This window comes from Dinoponera quadriceps, unplaced genomic scaffold, assembly GCF_001313825.1.
Source record: "Dinoponera quadriceps isolate SergipeBrazil2010 unplaced genomic scaffold, ASM131382v1 scaffold426, whole genome shotgun sequence".
NCBI lineage: Eukaryota > Metazoa > Arthropoda > Insecta > Hymenoptera > Formicidae > Dinoponera > Dinoponera quadriceps.
The window spans coordinates 815,756-842,489 of record NW_014554535.1 but is presented as its reverse complement, the minus strand read 5'-3'; the positions used below and the strand labels follow the sequence as shown (position 1 = coordinate 842,489).

The following is a 26,734-nucleotide window of genomic DNA, read 5'->3' as shown; positions in this document are numbered from 1 at the left end:
GTTCCCCCCCCCCCCCCTCCCTCCACCCTTCTTCTTCCTCTCGCGCTCGCGATCCGTTCGGTATTTCGCAACGGTCTCGCGGTCGTTAACCTTACGCGAAAACGGATAAGACGATTCGGTTCTGGCCGCCACGTCGCAAACTACTTATAGATACGCCGGCACGGCGCTATACGAGAGCGCGCATATATACGTATATAAGTGCCAATAAAGTCGCTCTCAAGATACAGGGTGTTCCAGGTGTGCGCGCATTTTTGCGTCGTCGCACTTTCGCGATCGGATCGCGGGGAGGAGGAGCGCCGTTCCGTCGCGATACGAGGCATGGGAACTGCGATTGTTCGATCGCGCTTGGTCGTGAATCTTCTCCTTCGGATTAAATTCGTGAAAAACTGGAAGATTTCTCCAATTTTTAAGTATTCGGGAAAACACTTTTCATCTCTCGCGAGATCAGACTTGAGAGAAGATTCGTGATCGATCCTTGGAATCGCGGACGATCCAGAACTGTGAGCGGTCTCGTGTTGGGAGTCGATCATGACAGTTTTTCTATTCGCATTTATTTTTTCACTTATTCACGTAAACGGGAAGATCGCATTTTACACCTGTAAAGAAAAATAACAAATTTATATTAATCCCTCAGCACGATTCCCTCAACTTGAATCCGAGGGAAGCGCGGATTTTCCACTACGAAATTATTCGGAAAGCATTTTTACCCTTCGCGAGGTTTCGCATCTCGCGGGCAAGATTCGCGATCGATCTTTGGAATCACGATCCGGAGTCGATCTAAAATCGAACTTCATCCCGCGCCGAAAAAATCCGCGGAAGATTAACGATATGCGATAACAGGTCGCGCGAATTCAAAAGAAACGCCGGTACCAGCCGGCTGCGCGGTACGGATACTCGCTCGCTCGCTCGCTCGCTATGATAATAACTAATAAAGTACTTTATAGCACGTTGTTGTTCAAACTTTAGCGCACATGTCGCGTTCGTGCGGAAAACGCGCGTTGCAATTGCGCCCGTGTCGGTTCCTCACGTGTCGCACCGTCAACCACGCCTACCCCACTTTCTAAGTACTTCGAGACGACGCGCGACGACGGTGCGTATAATAAGATACAACCGGCCTTGTAACGAGATTATCAGTTTGTTCGCAACGACTTTTCTTTGAGACGGCGGACGAGACAATTATCCTTCGAAGCGTCGCACGACCGGCGCGCGACGACGGGTTAGACTAACGGCGAGGATAGATTGGAAGACGCGCCGGCGAGCGGAAGACACGACGGCGCACACCGATGTGCGCGCGCGCGTGTGTGTGTAGGTTAGTAAGGTAATTAGCAGTTTTTCGTTTCGACTCAGTTGCGTTTTCGTGTCGACGCGCGCTCGTTAGCGCGCTTTCGAAAGTCCGCGCGTTCGCGCCCGGTTCAAGGACCTTTTTATTACCGACATAAATGACTTCATTCGCGCGTGACTCATCGTTTCGCGCCTAATGCCGGGACTGTACCATAAGCGGGCTATGGTCGCGCGCGACCACGGTCGTCGGGGGGGGACGCGCGGCGGGAGGGGAGTTCGCGAGGTGCGAGAAATCGTCGGTGTCGGCGACGCGGACGCTCGAATCTTCTCCGAATATTGCCGAATAGCGAGGTTAATATTCGGGGGTATTCGGATAGTCTGCGCATCACACCTGGATGGTCGAGCGCGCACCGGTGATTTTGCGAATTAATCCGGGCACCGTGATCGCCGCACACGGCACACTAACCGGTAAAATCGGCCTCAGCACATATTGTAACCGGGTCATTAGGATTTTCTAACCGTGCCGCCGTTATCGATTTATTATTTGCCGATTTATCCGAAGCAGGGGACGGAGTCGGACTGCTTATCGGTGATAACTTGAGACATTCGGTGTTGATTCTTGTAAACGTCCTCAAAAATGTCCTCGGAAACGAATGTGTATAAAATAAATTGGTGTTACGTTACGATGAAAAATATTAGTAAGCTAATTGCGTGTTGTATATTCTGCTTAGTGTGTCATAAAAAAACGAGAGATAAAATCAGCCGATTTGTTTGGTTCGATGAAATATAAATAAGTATGGGTCGACGAAGTGAGATTGATCGAACAATAGTTATTGGGCTGCAATTTGTCGAATGATGACGCACTACGGATGCCGGTCTGAATTTCGACTTGGGCAGCTCCTTACGTTCAGCAAATTCGTCGCAAACGTCAATGAAAGGCTCGTAGTCGCCTGTGTAATAAATGATTCGGCATACCTGGAAATATATGATGTGTCGCTGCCAGCGTCCCGCTTCTTGGCTTCCTGATTCAGCATCCTGGCTCCCGGGTGCTTCCTCGTGGCACTGACATTAGTACCGACATTTGCGTGGATTTGATTCGAGGGAGACGCGTATTAATTAACGCGACGTCCACGAGAAGAGCTCGATCAAGTATTTCACTAACCGACCGAAATATTTCAATCGTGCGTGACGGAAGTAACAACCAATACATTATATTATTATACAGAGTGACTCGGATCAACATGGACGAACTTCGTGAGAACGTAGAATGAATTGAGGTGAACAAAAGAAAGTCCTGTATCATTTTGCAGATAACAAGCAAAGTTTTGAGTTATTAATGAAAAAAGTCTCTGTGTATGATCGTTTTCAATAATTACGCGGAAAAAAAATAATTTCGCCGGCACAGAAAAATTGTTAGTTACTATGGAGACAACAAAAAGATTCGTTACACGGAAACCATAATTTTGCTTGTTGTTGTGACAGCGATAAAATTTAGTTGACATAATCTAAGTTATTTTGCTATTCATATACATCCAGCAAATAGCACTCAATAATACTCTTAACAGATCTTTTTGCCATCCAAATAAATTGTTTTACCGTTCAAACAAATTTTTTCACTGTCTCTATAGTAACTAACAATTTTGTTGTGTCGGCAAAGTATTTTTCTCCATGTAATATCTTTGTAAAATTTTGTTGTTCGCAAAATAGTAGAGAACTTTTTTGTTCACCTCGATCCGTTCTGCGTCCTCCCGAAGTTCGTCCATGTCGATCCGGGACACCCTGTATATGCTACACTACTGTACGATATATGTATATCGTTCATCGACTCGAAATGTAATGGAAACTCATTCGGAAGAGTACGCGGCGCGTACGAAGGTGTGTTTGACTTCGAAGGACCGCAACATTTCGAATGTGTTGATTGTTGTTATCGCGCGGCAGTTGAGTTTCGACGGTTGGCGATCAACGCCGCAGGTGACGTTGTCCCTTTTTTGCCCATTGTTTTGGTAGTTTCACGTGTTTTTCCGCGACCGAGCCATTGCGTTTCGAGCCGACGAACGACGAATATAACGCGTCGCGAAGGAGCACAAGTGCGGTGGTTGCAATTCTCTCGTCGGGTGCGATAAAAATATTTCGTCGGCTCTTGAAATATTTAATCGGGCCGCTCTCGTCGGCATCGCGTTAACACGTTTTTCCCCGATTTGCACGAGTGCCAAGATGGGGCAGCAAAGGGGTGCTGGATCGGAAAGCCAGGACGGAGGACTCAGGACAGGCCACGACGTGGACGACGACATGCATCATATATTTCCGGGTGAGCGTGAAATCATTTGTTATACTTAATGTTTCGGGCTTGAACAGACGTTTGACAAATTTACAAGGAGATACTCGGAGTCAACATTTAGCCCGACATTCGTGGTCTGTCGTTGTTTGACAAATAATTGTAGCTTCGTACTCGAAAATTTCGATCCGGGAATACCGACGGTCTCTACGCGAGAATATTTTAACCTCTTCGGGGAGGAGTTTATTCAAAGAAGGGACTGATTTATATACAGTTGAAGTGACATTAATATGACACGTGTCAGTCATACGACGGAATTGCTCTTTTTCTCGTTGCGGGATTTTCTGACTGATATTCGCGATAATATCCATTATATTTTGTCGACATTGTTGAAGTTAAGAAAGAAAAATTGAACGTATCTAAATGTACACATACGTGTCAGTATTCCTGAAAAGGTTAATCCATTTGCATCAGAAACGTTATAACCGTTCGTTTCGCACTGGTTTATTGGGATGCGCAAAAGCATTTTTCAAATTGCGATTTTTCTAAAAAGATTAATTACAAAAGTCATATGTTTTCAGTATGTTTCTTTTCATTACACTCGAGGTTGGGTTCTGAAGAAAAAATTATTCGACGCAAGCATACTTTTCGAATCCCCTGGTGACATAAATGAGTTGAATTCGGTACATTATATTTTCATTCGTCACTTTTCGAAGTAACGAGACAGGTTGCGACGATTACGGAAATTTCGGATCGACTTAACCGCTGCGGGTGGAAGTCCGTTTTCCAATTTCAAGACGAGAGTGTTACCGAGTTATAGCCGATCGAGTCGCCGTTCACGACGGACACCTCTTCATCGGCACGTAATATCGCGCCGTGTCATTTTACGATAATAGTCTAATGCAATTTTATAGCTCGGCGTACTACCGCGAACGAGACAACCGCTTGTCCGTAAGTAACATTTTCCTTTTTATGAATATAGAAATTAAAGAAAATCGTCGCGTACGCGCGAGACTCGCCGCTTTTACAACCGAATCGACCGTAAATTCCACCACTTCGCCTCGGCGAGGGGACAATGAGATGCCCTCTCGCTATATATGCGTATATACCTGTCTTCTTCGTGCTGATGGCGTTCCTCACAATTACGTGGTCATTGGCAGCGAGTAATTACGTCACCAGATACAGAAAGGCATCGGACGTGTCTAAAAGCGAGCCGGTTTCTGGTGTGAGAAATTTGTACTCCCTGAATAAGGATCTTACGTAACGCGCAATGGCAAAGGTAGTCGCGCAAATAGCGCGCTTGTCTTTTTTTTTCTTTTTTTTTTTAAGATATCTACGTTTCGTAAATGGTAACGCGCGAGAGAAAGTGTTGCCGTGGGTTGACCCTCTCATTAATATCGCATATATCCGACATGTCAGTGTAAACTTTAGCCTTGCGTTCGTATTACTGCGTGAGCAATTTGCGTCAAAGGCGCGATTTGCGTTCTTATCCGCTCTCACATTCGCATAATTTTGTATGTGTCATCAAGCGAGAAACGCTGGGAGAAAAGTGTTTAATATTTGAGTAAGACTTTAGAAGGCTACCCACTTCCGATTTTGATGAAATTTTCTAGCTATGTAGTATTAACTAAATGTAGTCGAAAGCACAAGTGCGAAGTTATGGAAATGGCTGGTTTTCGAGAAATTCAAATCGTAATTATTCAGCTTAATTAATCGACTTTTCAAGATTTTAATGTGAAAAAGTAACTAAAATTCAAATATATTTTCCTGAAATATTTCAATTTATTAATGTATCTCCAATGATCTTCATCTTGGCATCCGTTATAGAGATTACCCTTCTGAGTAATTTTCAAAAGATTTTAGCTGTCGCTTATTGTTTGTTAAAAAGATCAACAAAAGAAGTTTGATGAATATAACGTATTCTCAATCCTGGAGGACTATAAGTTGCCAAAATGCATGTATTATTAGAGGACGAGGTGAAATGATAATTTTATTTTAGTCCCGAGAGCGGGACGATAATTTGATTTTAGCTTGAAGAGCTAAAATAAAAGTTTCATCTTAGCCCGAAGAGCTGAGATGTCGATTTAAAAAACTGATTTTGCCTTTAAAACTTAACACTAATTTTAACCATTCCATCGATGCACAGACACTCGGATATCCATTTCGAATTGCACGCGAGACTTCGAACGTTAGCAGGTCTGTTCTTTTTAGTTCCTTTTCTGTTCCTAAGTTGCACTTTCTTCCTTTAGAGTAAAATAAGCGTACAATCGAGCACTGATAGGAAAACAGGAAAACCGCGCAGCACGAAAGTGTACTTAAAAAAAAAAAAGTAGACCTAAGACTCGCGTTATCGACACATGGCAAGTATATCATGTGTCTTTGTTGTTCGAAAACTTTCTAGAACGTAATAGAAAAAAATGTTTGAGGCTCGGCAGCTACAACGTTCTTCTCACAGTGTCATTTGCTGAAAGACTCGCGTACCGCGTGCATCGATGGAAAGGTAACGTAAGGTTTAATAAAGTTAAAGCTAACATTAAGTTAGCATTAACAGACAATGAAATTAATCGTTTTTCCCTAAGTGATTGAAATTAAGTGTTTTGTTCTCTCAATGAAGGTGTATTTTCCGCGCGTGTGTGCGTGTTTGCGGACAATAATCGGTCTCTCGCGGTTTCTCTCACGTGTAACCATTTACTGTAACGAAAATTTCGTTATCGTTGACGCATAACGTTTATCGTTGCGCGGTTATTTTGTTATACATTTTATCCGTGTCAAGATTTGTCATTTTGTGACGTATATACGTTGCGCCTGTAACGCGTACGATAAAAGTTACAGAATAATAGCGCAGGATTGGCGGTCCTGCTAGGGTTAAGGCCAAGTCTGCGGCTTAGCGATAGGTCTTTCGTGAAGGCTAAATATTAGCAGCAGGATCGGCGATCGGTTGACAGATCGATCGCGCGTTGCGAAATCGTCGCGCAATTCTGTGATTGCGATCGATCGAAATCGATCGGCCGGTCGCATTTGAATTTCCACGATAGCGATGTATATATATATGTGTGTGTGTGTGTGTATACCACAGTGGTGGTACAGCCTGCTCGCCGGACGATTTTTCCTCCCGGGGCTACCGGCTCGCCCCGGCAAAGTTGTGCCCAAAGAAATGTCACGGCTGTGCAAATCTTGACCGACTTGATATCTCGCGCGTTACGTGAGCGTTACGATTGCGTGTAGTGTAACAAACATTGCCGGAGTCGTGGCGTAAAAACTTAATTTGTGTGTGCTCGCGCGTGCGATCGGCGATAACGTGCAGTTCGACACGTGCAGCGCTCGTGAGAAATATCCTTGCGGAAGCAGAGTGATCGCGTTATATCGCGAGGGGAGAGATTTTTCGCGAATTTTCCGGCGGAAGAGATCGTCCGGCGCACTGAGTTTTCCGATCTGCCCTCCAAGCGTTTTCTTATTCGTGTGTTTTACAGGTTCGGCGATAAAACGGCGAGGAACGATGGAAGATACCGCGCGACATCCATCGCGTCCTTCGTGGAATCGATGTCCGCTTCCGCCGGAAATTCAAGGGAAGAATCGCCGCTCGTATCCGAGATGAGTTTGCCCGTCACCGCTCTCAGGATCGAGGAGACGGTCTACAGAGGGGAAGGAAACGCCAATATCGTCGTCGCGCTGCCGCAGGTGAGCCAATCGAGGAAACATCGAACGAGAGAAAAAAATCTCAGGCTAATCACAATGAAATTACAGTCATTTTTTACCTTGACCGTATCTTTTTGCTATTCTGACGGAAACGGCGGTAGGGCAGCAATGTGCCTGTTATTTTTATCGCCGTTAAACACACTACTAGTGGAACTTACTACAAAAATGCTCTTTTCACGACTATAATTCTCTCACGATGCGATTATATTCACAAATATCAAATACTTTCTTTACCAAGTGCGTTCGAATTTTCTGAATTTTCCGAATCGCGCGTTCGCCAAACGAACGGAGGTGTAAACGTGTCTCGACGTGGTGTTCCACTTAAAGGCGTTCAGCGGTTTACATCGTCTCCGAGAGCGGATCAGCTTCCTTAAGAAGCTTCACAAGTATGTGTAAGCGGAATGTCGAAGAAGAACGAATATAATAAAGGGAAAGTCGGTATTATCGCTCTTAGGCGCGATTGCCGAGCGCTGTCTATTGCGCGAGCGGATCGCGTGAATGCATAAAAAAGATTGCAATTTGTAATATAAAGTGTAAAGTGTAAAAAAATGTCAAGTGGCCGCTCGCTCTTGACGTAGATACGAACATAATGACAGTTTTGTCGACTTGGCTCTTAACTATGTAAGTGCGTCATCCCCCCTCTTTCTGTCACACGCTTCTTATTCATATTCCATTTATGGTTTCTACTTTTTCATTTCTTACGTCTCTTCACATTTCTACATTTATGTTTGTATTATTTTTCTTACACACTTTTTCTTTACATTCTTATGTATCTATTTATCTTATCCTAACATTTACTTTTACTTTCTTCTTCTATGTATCTTTCGTTCGCCTCAATATTTTTCCTCTTACATATAACCCATGTTCCTAGAGAGTAAACCTTAGAATGTTATTAAACGCTCTTATCTTTCTCTCTCTCTCTCTCTCTCTTTCTTTCTCTCTATCTTTTCCTCGTTACTCATCCGACGAGATGGGAGAGAAACTTGAAAAATCCTAAAGACACGGATCTGCTCAAAGTGTGACTCTTGCGCGCAGAATTCTATTTCTGCATCGCGTCTGCTTTCACGAAAGGAAACAAGTAGCGCGATAAGACGCTTTATTTCTCGTCCGACGTTCCGCGTCATTTGTCGTCATTGACGCTTCCTCCTCCTCGGGCCGAGATAGACGAACGATTACAATGCTATAGATATACGCACGATGCATGATGGAGATACAAATCGCGATCGGGGAAGACGGAAAGAGGCGTTTCGAGAGGCTCGCGATAATCGATCGTACGAGTCGTTTTCTCGTCAACAGATAAGGAGGCGCGCGATTTTTTACGTTTTCGCGGCGAAGTCGGCGAAATTATCGTCACGCGATAATAATTTTGCAAGAGCGGCCTTGAGTACAATTTGAGGAAAAACAGGCGGACACGTGTTCGTCCCTGGTGATGCAATTATCGTGAAGAAATGCCGATATATTGATATTCCCTCTCGCGCGTCCCCTCGTGCCATCCCATCGTGGAAAAACCTATCGCTAGGCTCGATAAAGGAACGAGCGAGAAACGTAAAATAGAACCAGCACAATGTACGATATCCCACACCTTGTACCAAGAAAAGAAACAAGAGAGAGTAGAGAGAAAGAGAGGAAAGGGCCAACGTCCGTTTTTCCTTTCAGTTTTCGATTCTCGTGAGAATTTTGCTCGTACCCAGCGATGAACGGGCCGATAATTCCGTAAATAATTAATAAAACCGCACATCGCATTAATAATACGCAACAATTCTCTCTCTCTCTCTCTCTCTCTCCTTGCCTCTTTGTGACAGGAAGAAGTCGGCAAAGTTGGCCGACTTCGTGGGCGCAGCGTATTCTTTCGTGACGCAGATAAACGATCCGCATAAATAATTTTGTTTAATTGCCCGCGACATTCTCGCCGCGCGGGGCCGACTGCCGCTCTCTCTTATCTCCGTCGCTTATTTATGCGGAGCGCGTCGCCGTCTCTCTTCTCTTCTTCGTCCCATCTCGTCCCGGTCGCGTCGCGTTGCACCGCAGGAAATGAATTTTTCCACTTTGCGCGTCCTCCTCAGGTGTGCTGCGTCGTCGTCCGAGAGCGATCGATACGAGCGGCCGTCGGATCACGATACGCCCGACGGACGCGCGCTCGCCGGTTCCGCCCGGCGTGCATCGTGGCTGGACTTTATCGCGGATCGATGATAATTGCGAGCGTGTGCATACGGCGCGCTGCGCCCAACTTCGGCGACCTGGACTGTACTGGACTCGAGACTGATCTGGATTACCGTTACCTACCGTCACCGTCGCTGTCAGACGCGCGCGTGTCCGCTCGCGCGGTTTCTCGCGAAAAATTATAATCGCGATATCGGCGCGCGTGGCTTATATTGAAAAATAAAATGCACGCACGCGCGACACACGACCGACAGGTCGCCGCGAATGTAAATCCCGATTTCCGTGGAGATTCTCATTTCCGTGCCGAGCTCGTTGCGTCGCGTTCCGCAGCCGATTCGCCTCGGGGTTCTCGCGAGCAGAAAGATTTCGTTTTTCTTGCATGCAGGACTGTTCCGCCGCTATCCGGTGGCACACCCGTAGCGGATATACCTTGCGGCGGAAATCCTAATAGGAAAATGACCAGGCAGCTCATCATTTACCGCGATTTTCCAGTTTTTAGTATTACGTAACATGCAGCTGCACTGAGGACAATTATAGTTACTTTCTCGGTCTCAACCTTTTCTTAGTTTTTACAACAAACTTGGTTTCGACCGAAATAATGACACAGAAAAATACATATCGCATTCAACTATTACTTGTTTCAAATCTCTCTATTTTCCCTGACTATAATTTTTTTATCATGGCATATAGTTGTGACATTTTAATTACAAATATCAAGTATTTTTCTTTCGATGAAGCCCTCAATTAGAACTCTGTACAAGCGTACTCCACTTGAAGTGATCGAAAACATGTCATTTTATTATTCGTTGGGGTTTCTGAAGCTCACGAGGAAACCGTCATTTTCCTTGATTCGTAACTCGAAAAATATGGATGCCTCAGTATTTTCGTATCAGAATTGTCGCTTCAAAATTCGTCCGCAGAAACCTGCTATTTGCGGGTATCGTTCAGTGCTGAGATACTCTGTTCACAGATTTGCGAAATTCTCGCGTATGTAGGAGGGATCCGAAAACGACAAGTGACGTATATAAGTGACGCTTGAACGAGACGCTCGCGTTACGATTATTGTTCTCATTACATTACCCGAGTATTTCTATACTCGAGTATCTCGGTAATACCCGCAGGACGACCCGGGTGCTCGAAATTGACAGTACTGTTTGCGATTTCCGCCGACTGCCAGCGCGACACGCGCGTATCCGCGGGATTATATCATAAACCGGCAATTATATTGGTCGGTATTATTTATTTATTATTATTCGAGTTATTTCATTGCGCTGTACGTATGTCGAACGATATTCCTCAACTCGCGTTGCCGTACACGTCGATACGTACAGAGCGATATATGTGCACGCACGCACGCAGGGAGCACACCGCGGCATAAACGAACCTTCGTTGGCGGTGACGTTGGTCGGCCACCGCCTCGTTGCGCTCGTCGAGAGAGTTTGTCGAACCTGCTCTGCACACGAGCGTTCTCCGACGAGGGAGCTACGACGTGGTCGATAGTCCGGATGAAAATGAAAGAGAGCGTTCTCGGTGCTGTCGGATCACCGGTGTTTCGCTATCGTGACCTTCGTCGATATTTTTTCAAGCGCCGCCGACCGCGGGATATCGCGGATGAGGTCGGTTATCGGTTGTGACGCCGAAATACGGTGATAACGATAACCTGAGGTCTCCGATACTCTAAGGACATGCTACAATGTACGTGGAGAAACGCAAGCGATGAGAGTGCTTTGAGTAGTAAGCAAATCGATCTCGCGTCTCGTCGGTCGCAGTTGAGATTTTCGACACGGTAGTCTCTCACGTTCCCGTTCGTACGCGAACGATTGGCCGATTCATGCTGCTGCTTTTGACTTTGTTGAAAACCGTAATGATCTCGCGAACATTCCTTTATCCAGAGGACCGGTCCCGTTTATTTCTCAGACTGAGAGAAAAGTTCATCTCACTGCAAATTATAGTGATTCCCAGCGCCGACTATACTGTTTTATTGTTCTGTCAAAGAAGAAGTAGAACGCGCATATAAAGTGATTATCGATAACGTTGCAGCACATTGACTGCAAAAATTCCCCCTTCTTGGCTATAATTATTTCACTGTGCAATTATAGTCGGAAATGTCGTACGCCTATCTCTCAGCGTGGAGCCTCAAAGTGGTTGAATTTCAGCTATCTTTATCGAAGGCGTGGACGCAACCGGAAATTACGTGCTGCGAAAGCGTTAAAAATAAATCGATACATTAATCAAGTTATCAACCGAGATATTATTCAATAAAAAAATAAACGTCCCGTAAATGGAACACGCTCCGATCGCTAATGGGTTAAATCTTACCGCTTACGTTTTACTCTAAGCGAGTCACTGAAAATACAAAGTGGACAAGTTCAGTCACGGTGAATTTCAAAGTAAGGCGCGAGGGTAAGAGGGGGACAAATGATAACTTGGCCGGCACGAGCAACTCCCACCTTGTTTTTCCCCTCTAACTGACGTCCCGTCCGACTTGGTCTACCTGTATTTTCCGCGCTTCCGATACAGACGTCTTTCACTTCGCGAACTTCTCGCGAGCGCCGAGTAGTAGGGCGTGCTGACTTCTCTTTCTCTTCCTCTCTCTCTTTCTCTCTCTCCTTCGCTCTCCCTCCCCTCCTTCCCTCTCTTTCTCACACTCACGTCCCGTCACGTATCTCTCCTTTCCACGTAGTGACCTTAACCCGCCCGTTGAGTCATCCCCGTCGTGGGTTTATAATTTTATTACGTGACTCGGCTGCATCGACTTTCGAACTATCCGCCGGTAAATACCGCGAAATAAAGGGGACGACGAATGTGCGCCGAACGGTGAAAAGATTTTCGTACGTCACGAGCGCCGAGAGACTCGGCCTTTTAAGTCCGGCGACGTTCTTTAAATGAGATTGCGGCGCACTTATTCCCTCGCATCTCCTTCGAGCAACCTCGTTCGCCGAGTAGCTTCGATCGTCAATTACTCTCGAGCCCGGAGATCACCGATAATAATCTCGACGTTGAAACAATTACACCGCTCTTCTCCGCTTCGTTTTACGTCTTACCAGAAGGAAATGCTGAAGAAAAGTATCATTTTCTGCCTCACGAGCGGCACGTTGAAAAAAAATCACATTTTCCCGTAATCGTTCCGAGTTTTCCCATTCTTTTTCTTTCAGTCCGGTGTCATTAAGTATCTCATCGTTGGATACTGCTTTTACGTCGTAATAATTATTGATCTTTTATTGATATTTTCACAGACTGAAAATGTCATCATCAAATATAAAGCGTGACCGATGATAAAAATATCAACAATATCGTTTCACTTACATCGATACATACGACTTGATATTTTTAGTGACGTTTTATCCATATTTTTATTTACAATACCTATTGATATAATACGAAATATAGATATTTTCTACTGTATCATTCATCCCTAATTTGAGTATTTTTGATTAATTTCAATGAAATTTTCCGATATGTTCGGGATTTTTATGGGCAAAATTTTGGACTTGATGAATCAAACATGATGAGAAAACGTGACTTTTTCACGTGCCGCTCGTGGGTCAAGAAATGATTACACCCTTTTTTTCCTTTCCATACGCGCTGCCGTGTACTGATCGTCATTCGAGTACTCCTCGTCGAGCTTGGACGGAGGGTTAAATTAAGTCGTTAACCACGACACCAGCTGCGGTAGCGAAACGTCGTTACCCGGCGATATACCCTCGAACGTTCCTTCCAGTTGAACGTTTTATCTTCTCGCTTCCATACGCGTCGCGCTGCGTTTATCGGTTCGAGGCTTTACGACGAGCTTTAACGAGTCCGCACAGCTCGTCTGAATCTTTCTTCTTCGCTCCTTCTTCTAACCCAACGCAACACAATGTAACCCGATTTTCCTCCGATGGTATTTCGCTCGATATCGCGTTATAGTAGGGGAGATCAGGCTCGCACTCTTCAGACTTTCGGTACGTTAAAACTTTAAAACAAACCTCCCCTCTTTTTTTCTAATGACTTTAATGTTCTAACAATATATATATATATATATATATATATATATATATATATATTAAAAAAAAAGGATTCAATATTTATATGGTAGATAGTACACATCATACTGAGTGAGAAAAAAACCTTAGTAAACATAGGTCGAAGACTCACACACGTATAACATCGTATGTGTGTGTAAATAATGTGTCTCACATAGAATAATTGCCCGGCTGTATGCGATTCTTGCGTAATATTTAATTTCTCGCAAGATAGCGATCCCAGCGAGGGCGTTACCGGAAGCGCTCCGCTTCATTATCGAAACGAAAGATACCACCTAGGCGTCGTCGGAGGGCCGCGGGATCCGCCGTGATCGCACGCGACGCTTAACTTCGATCCGGCCGCTGTATCTTTCCGTTGCACAATACCGTCGGCTCGCATCCGCCGCTCGCTGGCTGGGCCGCATATCTCGCGGGATTCCGTGATTACAGGGATTACGATATTTTCTAAGTACACGCCGATAGCGACGTCTCATTGGCGGTTACGCGCACCAGCCAACACGGGGCCTCTCTTCGCGGCTCTCGCGGTGTTACAATCGGGATTTGCTTCGCGGAACCTGATTCTCCGTAACGCGTTCACGGACGCGATTCTACCCGTGCCCGCCGTCGTCTATTCCCTCCGTAATGCGCCGCGAAATTGCGGTCCGCGCGACACATGCGCGCGTCAGCGCGGCGAGTTATCGTCATTAACGTCAAAGAGCGAACGGACGGATGTTCTCGTTGATTCGCAGCGTCGACCTGTTGATTAAAAAATACGACCGGGAATAACGGGCGACGAAAGGTCATCGCGTGATATTCAGGTGTCGCGCCAGGAGACGTTTCAATCTCCTCGTTGCGAGTTCCGCCTCTCAATGCGCCCTCGCCGGTCGCGTGACCGCTAGATCACCCTTCACGCGAATGCTCTTTTCAGACGCGAATTCCACCCGCGCGAATCCCGTTTTACGTGTATACCTGTCCGCCCGTAACGTCCGTTCGGTCCGTCGCTCTCCGAGATGCGCGTCTCTCGCGCTCGTCAAAGTGCGGATAATTGGTGCGCGCCTCTATCTCGGCCTAATCAGTCATAGATCACGGCCCGATGCGCGTGCACACATCATACACACACACATATACTCCGTGCTCCGTTGCTCCGAAGCGGGATCGTCGTCGTCGTCACGCCATTGGAAGCGTTGCAGTTTCGCCTTCGACGCGGAAGGGGACGAACGGTGTGGAAGAAGCGAGCGGGAGAACGGTGGGAGCGCGGAGGACGGAGTGAAGGAAAAAGCGGCGGGTGTGCAGAGGGACCGAATGGGACGCGGTAGTGAGTAACCCGAGTGACTCTTCGCGTGAGAGTGAGAGAGAGAGAGAGGGAGGGAGAGGGGAGAAAAACACAGAGAGAGAGAGAGAGAGAGAGAGAGAGACGAAGAGAGGCTGATGGAGGCAAGGTTAAAGAGAGAGAAAGAGGGACCATTAACCGTTGGCCGTTGACCTCTCGGTTGCCGTGGGGGGGAGGGAGGATGCAAACGTAGGTGGTGGCAGAAAGGAGCCGACCGGAGGTGGGGATTGGCTGACCGATCGATGCACCGTACACCTCAGAAGCGTGTTGTTGGCGATCAGGTGATGGAACGGTCGGGCGCGCCGATCGACGCGGGCTGGATCGATTGCCCCGGCAGCGATTTGTAATTAACACGCCTCCGCGACTCTTCAGCGAGTTCTGGGGATCGTTAACCTTTAGCGGCGACGGGTACTCTTGTACGACACTCACGATGTGTATATGGTACACCGGAGAGAGGACGTGGGAGACGGGAGGGGAAGGGGGACCGGTCGTTTATTTTTGTTCTCTTTGTCGCAGCATGTATCTTATCCGATGGTGTGACGCTATCGCGCTGTTGTTATCGCGGATTTTTCTTTTTGTAACGTTCTTATCCGAGAAAGAGAGAGAGAGAGAGAGTCCGCAGTTTTTCACGTGAGAATGCATGTTGCAGTTTAAGTCGCGACATTGCTTCGACATTCGCACTTTTATCGCACGCGTGCTCTGCAACGATAAATGAGAGATAAGGAAAGAAAGAGAGAAGGACGTTTAGGACAATGTTCGAGGTTAGTGCGGTCGGAATAAACCCGAGTATCGGTACGGTAGAACCGATACCCGGGTACTCGAATTCCGCGGGTATTACCCGGGTGCTGTCCGAAATAACCAGCTAACTGGATACCCGAAGCCAAAAGTTCTAACAGTCGAGCAATGCGGCAGCTACCGTCTGTTATTGATTTCCGCAGCAGCTGATTTCACATCAGCTGATGTTGTCTCGTGTTTTCTGACACGCTACACACACACACACACTAGACGTGGTACTCGAGTACTATATCATTTATAGTACAGCTATGTATTTAGAAACCTGGAGTTAAACTCGCCCATAATACCGCAGAATAACATCCACCTGTCGTCTGTTATTGATTTTTAGAGCAGTAGTTAATTTCGCAGCAGCTGATATTGCCTTTTTTTTTAAGATATCACATACACTAATCTCTCTGAGTACTCAAGTACGCCGGATTATCTATAATATAGAAGAGATACTCAGATATCTGAAGAAAATGACGGTAACACCCATTTATCGTCTATTATCGATTTTTGCAACAGCTGATTTCGCAAAAGCCGAGTTTGTCCTTCGTTTTTCTACAATATTAAAATACACCAATCACAATGTTCGAATACCCGGGTCAGTTGTAACACAGCCGAGGTTTTGAAGCAAACATCACTAGTAATACTCGAAGTCATATCCATCTACCGTCTGTTATCGATTTTCCTAGCAGCTGATTTCGCATCAGCTGATTTTATTTTTTACCTTTCTATTTTTTTATCCTCTTCTATTTTTTATCCTCTTCTATTTTTACCGTACCACATTGATCACTGTGTTCGAATACCCCGCTCATTTGTAACGCAATCGGATGCCCGAAAAATAACCGAGAGACTATACAGAGAAAAAGGTTCCTTTGGATTTAATATACATGTTTGATTTAGGTTTGCTTAATATAAATAACACAATTTAACATCAAATATCATTTTGCTCGAATGTCGTTTCTCTAGAGTAAACTATGTTGTTCGATAAAAGAAAAACGGTGTTATTTAGAGGAAATAATATTTGGCTTTCAATAAACGGAAAAAAATTTATTTCATTACATATTAAATATTGTTCTACAGAACAAAAAAATCCTTCGATATTTTTCTAATATAGCGTTACTTCTTTCAAATAATCGATTACTCGCGGCAACCATTACAGCGCTTGAAAACATAAAAGCAGAAATATATTATTTGACATAGAGCTATTTATCGTTCGAGAAAACCGATGAAAAATCCTGCTTGTTAAATCAAGCATCGGTTTGCTTGCTCCGTTCCACGAGGCAAATTCGTTTCGATTAAGGAAATTTGATAAAAAATCCAAAGCAATCTTTTCCCCCTGTGTAATATCCGAATATATTGGCACCGTTGCGCGAGAGATCGCGTTTCNGGGGGGGGGGGGGGGGGGGGGGATTATCGATATTCCCCGCTAGTTTCCAGCCGCGAAAGCCGCTGGAAACGGGTCGCGGCGTGACATTTTCGGTGGGAAATCGCGGCGCGGTGCTCGCTTGCCGCGCGGCTCCAGCAGCAGAGCGGACGATGCAGCGCCGCTGGCGGCGGCGGCGGCGGCGATACCGTTCCCGGCTACCGTTGGCGGCTGTTGAGGTCTCCGCGCGATCTGTCGTGCAGCGAGCGAGCGGAGCGGGTCATGTTGAATTTAATGAGATCGTACGCGCGGGACACGGTTCGCCGATGCGGGCATCCGGCCGGCTCTCGTCGCCTCGCCAGATCGAAACGAACGCGCGCGGCCGCGCGTCGATATCGATTTCCTGCCCGTTTTGTACGGACCCGGACACACTTCCGTCCGCGTGTTCCGCGCGCGCGCGCCATCTCCGATCTAAATCTGATGAATTGCCGCGACAGAAGTTTACGTCGCTCGTTTGCACGCCGCTCGATGTGGAACGAGGGCGGNGGGGGGTGCGTCAGCGAGGAATCCTTTGGAGATTGCTCAAGCCTTCGCGTGTATTAAAAGCACAGATATCGCAGATAACACACACGAGTACCGGGAAGACGTCTTAGGGACGTCTCAGAGGCGCCTCAGAGATGTCTGAAAGATTCTCTGAGTAAACGATGCATGCGGTTTTCGTGGTTATAATTGCACAGCGGGCTAATTAAGGTAAGGCGGAGCAAGTTGACGCGACGATCAGGTTGACCGTATTGCAAAATGTTTGTGTTTCGGTTATTAGAGAAAAAAATATTTGCGGTTATTCCCGGCGTAAGTGAACAGAAGGAAGTTGTCCATCAGTTTTGTACAGTCAGTCGCGACAATCGGTTGTATACAATATATCATATGTGAAAAATTGTAACACCGAAATTTTGTAAAATTCGTCAACTCGCTTTGGTCTTCTCTGTAGTCTCCCTTATAGTTACACAAACGTAGATTTAAGTAAAGATTTAAGTAAGGATTTAAGTAAATATAATTATTCTAATACTCCTTAGAGAAAATTTTTACTTGGGTCAAATCAATTTTATTTGGAACAAAATAAATATTTTATTTAGATAATTCGCTTGGAAAATATTTTGCTTCGAATGAATATTACTTCACCCATCCAAGTAAAAATTGGCTAAGAGAGAATAATTATTGACGTGAATCTAGCACACTTTTTTTTTATGTAACAAACTGATTTTTGTCTTTAAGCTCTACTGTAGCGTCGCCGATGATAAATCAGTATTGCCATTGCCGCTTTCTCTTCTTGTTAAAACAATAAGAAAGAATAGTTGGCGCCGAGAGACCACAGTTTGTAATGAGATCAACCATTTTTGTTCTCGTCGCATCCTACTTTCTTTCTTGAGCGTCTTCGGTACGTCTATCGAACAACCGTCGTCGGGATGTTGCGGGTTAATTCGGACCGAAGCCGATAACGTTGCGTTATTTTTGTCGAAGGCCCGCCGCGGCCGCGCATTGTCATTTTGTGCACCGCGTGAGAAAAAATACAGCTTATTCTCTCGCAGGGCCGCGCGGATCGAATCGTGTAAAAATAATGCGAGCGGCGTTAATGTAAGCGCCGTCATCGAGCGTTTTAACGAGGTCGAAACGCGCACCTCCTGATCTCTCGTTTAATTTCGCTTTACGTAACCGCCGCAACGTGATTAGCATCTCCCGCCGTGCGCTTTAATTTATATCTCGCGGATAATTAATTTAATTTACGTTTACAACGCCGACGGTTCTTCTCACGAGGAAAACGCGCAAAAACATGAGGAGGGGGAAGCTTGCGAAATTATAAATAGGGAATATAGAACGAGCCGTCTTCTTTATTACGATCTTAACTTAGGAAACGTTGCTTATAACGAAGATTTTCGATTTAAAATATTTATGTTATTATCGTTACACATCTCGGTATTTTTAGGCGTGTCGTAATCGCGCGCGCACGATTTCCTGCGTGGAGATCGCGGGGTTTGTTGGCAGACATTGCACGAAAAAAATGACACATACAAACACGCATACGTAGGCCGGGTATATACGTTAGCATTAATAGACGTGACGCATGAAAAACTTGCAGCCACGTCAGCCGGCTTAGCCTATATATCGATTGGACGGTTCACGTCGGGTCGCTACGCTTTTGAGAAATTCACTGTTAGATGTGATCAATCGAACGTTCCGAATTTGATTTTTTCTCTCGCGCGCAAAGGTGAACCAGCGGCGATTCGTCGAAGACGAATTGTCGAGAACGTCCGAACGAGTAACGTCGTTTCGTTAAATATAATAACAATAATTATTTATCAACGGGAAAAGAAATTCATCGATTATATTCCGAGCGAGACGATAACTATTACCACTTTGATTACGTTTAAGAAATAAGAATATTTGATTAACGACTAGATAAAGATAAAAAAAGTTAATAATATCATCAAAATAAATTAATACATATTCGAATGCATATATGAGTGAATAATTTAATAAAAAGAAATAAGTAAATACATTAGTACGAAATTATTCGTTTACGCATCCTGCCACGAGTAATAAGTGAGCATTTAAACGTTGAAAGCATTCCATTGAAGAGGTCTAACATAGAGGAATACTTTTGACCAAAATGCATAGCCTGTTAATGCAATTAAAATCAGCGCATGATATTCTGTGTTTTTCAACGTGAAAAATTGGAGAAACAATCTAAAGATTCCGGGAGGGTTATTTTTAAGTGTGCAACATCTCTATCATTTTAAGTATGCAACATCTGTACCATATCACTTGTGGTGTGCATCGTCCGTTCGCTTCTCTCTCTTTCTCTCATCTTCTCTCGTTCTCCGAGCGATCCGTACGAAATGATTCGAATTCTATTGACTCTTCCGACTGAACGATTTCACGGCTCAACAGACACGACAGGTTCGCGCATACTACAACGCGCGGCGCTGCGTTTTCTCGCCGTTCGTGTGGTATAGTCGCTACACCACACCGTTGTTTACCCGCGACGGTCCGCTGCTATTATCGGAATCGTCAATAATTCGTGGGCATATCGCGTCGAAGGATCGGCAAAGTGGAACGCGTAGCAACGGCCACGTCGAGAGCGTTCACCGTTCCGTCATTATTGGGCCGGTCGATCGGGCCGTCCATCTTCGTCTTTTTTACGTGACAAAACCGTCGGCCGGTTAAAGTAGTGTAGCGCGCGGGGCCGGTCTCCCGCATAGAAAAGAGCCACGAGCGCACACCCCGTTGATTAATGCCAGCGTGTGATTAAAGCCCGCCGCGTGAAAATCGTAGCGAGACGCGCAGGACGAAACGTGTGAAACGTCGACCTGGATTTCAGCCGTTCGACCGACGAACGTCGACGAACAAAGGGAAGATTGAGGCAGGTTCGCACAGTTTTCAGAATTTCTCCTTTCAGACTTTTCGGCCGGGCCGATTCCAGGCTAACTGTTCGGTTATTTCGATGTTACAACTTTTCCGACAGCTAATTGCGATTGACCATACGACAACGGAGCATTTCTCCACGTTCTTTTTATGTCGGGAACGATCTTGTAAACTGTGTCTTTTTTTGCAATAACCGAAATACGGACATGCGCGTGACGAACCTGCGGGTCATCGAGGAATATTTTATCGTTTAAAACTATTTTGCAATAAATGAGGTTTACTACTATTGTTTTGTTTCAGAAAAAAGTGCAAGAGTATACTTTAACAGCCAGAATATATAATGGCCAGAATATATAACAATATATATATTGTTTCTTATTTATATTAGCGTAACTATACTTCCTTAGTAATGGCAGAGGGACCTCTCTCCCCGAAAGCCAATTAATCAATAGCGTAATTATAATGTAATAGAGCGTAAACTATGTTTATATATTGATTTATATGTTTAACATAGAAACGATTTAATAAATTATACAATTCAGTATCATGGTACGGGCTTCCGGGTTAATTAAATATTGGCTGATCCGTCCCATTTATTCATATACAATATATTTCAATAATTTGCTCAATAAAAGTTCTTTTTATCACGTAAAACAGTATACAGCAGTAGAAAGCCTCATTCTAACCAGTAACAAGTCATTTCAGTTTATCCATTCACGATGAAGAATATTAACGCGCAACTTCGAAAAGTTGCTTGGAAGTTCACTTATATACTATACAATGAAGTTCNGGGGGGGGGGGGGGGGGGGGGGAGCCAGCTGTGCTCCAAAAGAAAACATTTCACGATTTTCTTGCCGTTATTTATTTCATAAGAATACAAATACGAAAACGCACGAATAACATAGCCCGGTCTTCCTTACATGTGGACGCGACGAGACGTGCCGCTTTATCTCGCCGCCGCGTGAAAATTCGGGGGTCCTCGGTTAAACTTCCGGGTGTATCGCGATTGTAATCTCTAGTCCGTGCGCCGATTAATAACATTCGCATTCGGCCGCCATCAGAGTCGAACGGGTGGGGTCGGCTGGAACGTGTTCGAAGTTGGAAACAACGGGCGAGGTGAGCCGAGAGTGGCTCGCAATCCGTTATCTTTAACCCGGGAATTTTTCATAAAGTCGACCTACATACACACGTCCGCCGTCTGCTCGGTGTCGTGTCGCCGGGTTGAGGCATTGATCTGTTCCTGATAACGCTAGCAGTGTATACAGCCGCATGGAAAATGCAAGCTCATTTGTCAGCCAGACCGAGAAATCGTCGTCGTCGTCGTCATCGTTGTTAGCCGGCAAAGAATATCCACGACGCGTCCACCTTGGTTCTTTTTGCGTGCTCATGGCGTTTTTTTTCTTTTTTTTCTCTTTTTTTTTCTCTCTCCAATCGCAGGTCCGCATAATGGAATGTAACTTCGTGGTTACTTATAGCGACGGCGGTGTCGCGCAAGGATCTCGGAATGAAAATGTCGAGCATGACGTGACGTATCCACAGCTGTTGAACGGTTAACGTGCGTGTTTTAAGAAAAGAGTGGCAGAGGAGGAAGAGGGGGAGGGGAAAAAATATACAAAGCGTTCTCCATAGTTGTTTCTCGGCTTTATTGGACGTATTTTTCGGCTTTCAGGAGCGCAAGGTAATACGATTCCGGAAGTCGTCGCCGGGCGAGGTTTCACCGGATGGCGGCGAAGCACGCGTGTTACGGGAGGTGGGCTTCGCCAGTAACGTGGTTTCCTGTTTCTTCGGATCTTACATGCATATTCCCGAAATCGTACGTTGCGATGCGGCCGATATCACGAAATTGTCGGACACCATCCGCCATTGTCGACCAGGTAAATTTTCCCACGAGGCTGAACACAATCGAAATTGCGCGCCTCACCTTATCGCTCCCTGCTATCGTGCCGTAATTTTCCATACGAATATTACACGGGGAGACAGTGTCGGACGTTGTTGTTCGGATAAACTTCCAGCTGGACGAAAATTTCCAGCGGAAATATTCTCGAGATAAGCGCATTGCGTATTATTTAAGTTTTTTTTTTTCGGGTAAAGTTCCATGTATAATAAAGCGAAGTGACAGCCGAGTCGCTCGAAGTTGAATGACTTTTTACTCGTGCGGAATGAATTCTTACACTATAAATTATTGACTGAATATTTTTACTCGAAATCGAAGCGCGAATCTGACGCATTCCACCGTCACTGAAATAAATTCATTCTAATTGAATGAAACATTCACTCGAATGGATTAAGAATCCACTCTGAGTTTGAGTCGAACATGCACTTTTGTGATACCGCGCAAAAATGCTCTCTAATTTTCTTTAAGTAAGTAAATAAATTCGTAGAGAATACTCTTCAAATTTATTTGATTCGAAGAAAGAGTACTCTCTATATGTCTCCGAAAAGAAAATTCCATTCGAAAAACAGGGTGACAGTCGAGTCGCTCGAAGGTGAATGACTTTATAGTCATATAAAGTTCACTCTTCCCTCTTGAATCATCAAGTGAATAATTTCATTCGAAGTTGAAGCATAAATTTAACGTGCTGCACCGTCACTGGAACAAATTCTTCAAATCGACTGAAACATTCGTTCGTGCGGATTAGGAACGCGATCAAAGTTTGAGTTAACCCTTTGCACTTGAAGTTTTTTTTCATTCATATTACCAGCAACTCGAAGCAATTTCAATGGAAAGATCATATTCACATATAAGTAAATGATATGCGCATTAAAAGAAAAGTCATTGTTGTATGTTATTGTTTTTTAAATTTTGTTAATTTGTTAATAGTTGTAAATAGTTTGTTTTAAGTTTGAAGACAAATTTTAAATGGCTCCGCTCCGGAGCCCTCGGGTGCAAAGGGTTAAACATTCACTCTTGCGATTCCGAGTGACGGTATTTGCACTATCGCTTCGAGTGAATTTTCACTCGACTTTTGAGCGAGATTTTACTCCGAGAAATTTAGAAAGCAATGTCTAAATGTCTTCGCGTGAAAATTTATTTAAAAAATAAAATAACAACCGAGTCGCTCGAATTCAACTGATTTTTCGTTCATTCAATCTGTATTTTTCACTAAATTCTAAATCGTTAGTTAAGTATTTTTATTCAAAATTGAAGGGTTAATCTGACATGTTTCAATGTCATTGAGACAAATTCGGTTTAATCGATTGAGAGATTCACTCACTTCGAGTGAATTTCCACTCGACTTTTGAATGAGATTTCACTCCGAGAGATTTCGAGATTGCTCCCTAAATTTCTTCATGTAAAAGCCGATTTAAAAAGTAGAGTAACAGCTGAGTCACTCGAATTTGGGTGGAATTTTCCCTCATGCAGACTGGACTCCCCACTCCAAGTCGTTGAGTGAATATTTTCGCTCGAAATCGACGAGTAAATCTCTCGTGCTCCACCGAAACGTTCGCTTGTGTGGATTAAGAAATCGGTTCTGAGTTAAACATTTACTTTACTGCGATTCCGCGTGAGACGGTATTTTCACTCGACTTTTGAGCGAGATTTCACTCCGAGAAATTTACAGGGAGCACACTCGGCCAACTCGTTTACTCTCGTTGTCGTTTTCGTCCGAAATAAGGATCCGCGTCCGATCTCTGGTCGCAAATAACGATCGCGCGCGCGCGATATCCTTCCCGCGCATCACTTTCTCCGACAGAATGTAGGTTTTTAATATTTATGTACAATCGCGCGCGCTTCGCTCGCGAAACGCGGACAGGTGCTTCTCCTTTGCGCGCAACTAGTTTTCGATCGGGGTGCCGGCTTCTCCCTCTCGTTTTTATTACCTTTCCCAGTTAGTCGCTGACTTATTCCCCCGTACGTTCGGCGCGTACGCACACCTGCCGCCTTATTTTTGCGACGCACAAATAACGTGTCTTCGTGTGTGCGTGTCTGNACCCCCCCCCCCCCCCATCCCCCGCTCCCCCTTTCTTCTTTCCTCTTTTTCCTCCTCGTTCTCTTTCTCACTCGGATACGACGAGTGCCGTTTCTTGCGCACGCGAATTTCAGCCCCGAGCTGAAATTTCATCGATTTCGCTGTAACATTGTGAACGAGATGAGAGGCGATCCGGTTGCGCCTCATTCGCTCATCGTTCTTTTTTCTCCTGGTATCGTCCGATACGATCGATGAACGAGGAACGACGAAAACCACGAACGTAGGAGAAGAGAGGCGTATCCCGATCGACGTGCCGTCGTCGTCGTCGTTGTCGCTAAACTCGATGCAACGGTTCGAATTAACTTTCGCATCGAATTCGAAACCGGTCGTTTTCGCGTATTAGCGGCGATTGGGAACGCGACGGTGCAGCGCGGCCGTTTTCACCGATGTGAAGTCCACGCGAAATAGCCATTAAGCGAAAACGCCGACCGCGATGAACTGACCGCCTGTGTGTGTATCGGATTGTGGCGGATCAAAGGTACTTTTATGCCGTGCGAGCAGCGAGAGCGTCTCGGCGAATATTACGGCGCCGTTATGTTCTAAAGGATTATATCGGGAATTCCTCGCGTGCGTGCATTCTGTTATTCCCGATCGAGGTAATGAATTATCTGATTGATACGCCGCGCGAATTTTGCATATCGCCTCGCGCTCGAGTCTTAATGACGTCGAACGTTGGCCATGGTAAAAGCTCGTGGTATCGAGACGACGGCGACGTATCCTATTACATTAAATCGTGGAAAATTAAACATCACTCTCATCGTTAATAATCGCAACGGCGCGGCGATAATTACATTGACATTTTATCCCCGGCGATAACAACTTTCTACTCGAGCGGAGCGCGCTCGTCGAAATGGATCCGCGCGCGCAAAACGATCTCGGCGAGGTGGGTGTGGGCGACAGGTAAATGTTCGAGATATGGAAATCGGCTCCTCCCTATTCGAAAGCGTTCGGCGGCCACGCTTAAAAAACTCTATTCTACTTTCGCGTTTATGCCCGTGGAGTTGTATAGGACACGCCTATGTGTGCGTGCGTGTGAGTGTGACGAATGATTCGTGTGAATCTTGACGATTTAATAATATTTAAAAACGCCGGAATCACGCGATGATCTCGAGAGACGTCGAGTCGCTCCGGCGAGCGCACGACGAAAGTTTCGAGCCAGGAATTTTTGATCGAATCTCACATTAGAAAGGCCAATGGGATCTTAGAAGCGATTAACGGTGCGTCGGTGAAATATAAATTGTATTACCCATCGTATCAACATTTATGAGCAAATGTTTCGCCCCCGATTTAGACCCTTGTTTATGTTAATGTATACGGGGTGAGGCAACGGCTCTCTTTTTGCCTTCTTGGAAAAGTAAAAATGTTTTATTAACGACTAGCGATGTGAAGATGAGAGAAGCTTGCAATTACAGAAGGTGTTCGACGTGACGACGAGATTGCATTATCAATGCAATTTCTACTGAATACGTTTTTCTCCCCTACTCTCGCATTTCAAAGATATTCAATAACACAATTAATGAGATATTTAATATGGTTTTTACAAAATAGTAATAATTGTTGCCTCATTCTGCATAAATTTATCGTGGCGGGATAACAATTGCGTCATCCTCTACTTAGTCGGAGTGCGAGAATGAAAATTATCGAAATGAAAATACTGTTAAAACGAGGCCACGGTATTAGTAGAATTGGCAGAATTTTCGGTTTCGAACGGCACTCGAAGCCAATTCGAATCTTCGTACAATCGAATTCTTCTCGAGACGAAGAGATTCTAACGCTCAATGCTTAGGTATTTCTTGGAAGTGGCTGACGCTAATTGAGCAAGTGTGCTGCTCGTCGAACGACTCCCGCCGAGCCACGCAACGGCCAGGGACTAATGTTCAGTGGTGCACGGTTTCCATTCAATTTTTCCAGAACCGATTATATTCTCTGAGAAATCCATCTCTTCCTTTTTTTATAAGGGAATTGATATGACGATTCTTAATGGATTTTTATTCATACAATCATCGAAGCTTTTGCACCTTCAATTGGTTCAAAGTTCAGCATCGGGACCGCGATATGTGATCAATAAAATAATTATAAATAATAATAATAATATTCATACACAGGAAAGCATTGTTTAGTCTAATATCTATAAAAATTTAAAAGAAGAATGTTCAATCGACGTTACGAAAAATAAATTATGAATTAATAATAAAGTACAAACTAGTAAATATATGCGATATATAAAAAGAGGACAATGAGAGGGAATGTATATTGACTTGAAAATGAGTTAAATTTGATTAGCCTCGGCTGATTAATCGAAACTACACGAAGAGAAATAACCAACATTGCTCTACGAAGATTCGGCGGAAATGCTCGTAAAGCGATTTGACGTGTAAAATTCCGAATGATCACTGGCGGTGTCAGATGTCCGGGTACCCGGACACGGAAAGCACTCGGTTCATACTGACAGCA

General features: G+C 44.9%; 1 protein-coding gene across 3 annotated transcripts in view; it reads left to right on the top strand.

Annotated features, from left to right (window-relative positions):
- LOC106751941 (inositol-pentakisphosphate 2-kinase) overlaps window positions 1-26,734 on the top strand; it is a 132,580-nt gene that overhangs the window by 85,840 nt on the left and 20,006 nt on the right. For all 3 annotated transcript variants that reach the window (XM_014633247.1, XM_014633246.1, XM_014633244.1), the window contains 2 exons: window positions 7,027-7,234; window positions 21,979-22,183. In XM_014633247.1, the coding sequence (XP_014488733.1) occupies window positions 7,027-7,234; window positions 21,979-22,183 (413 nt within the window). The remainder of the gene's footprint in view (window positions 1-7,026; window positions 7,235-21,978; window positions 22,184-26,734) is intronic.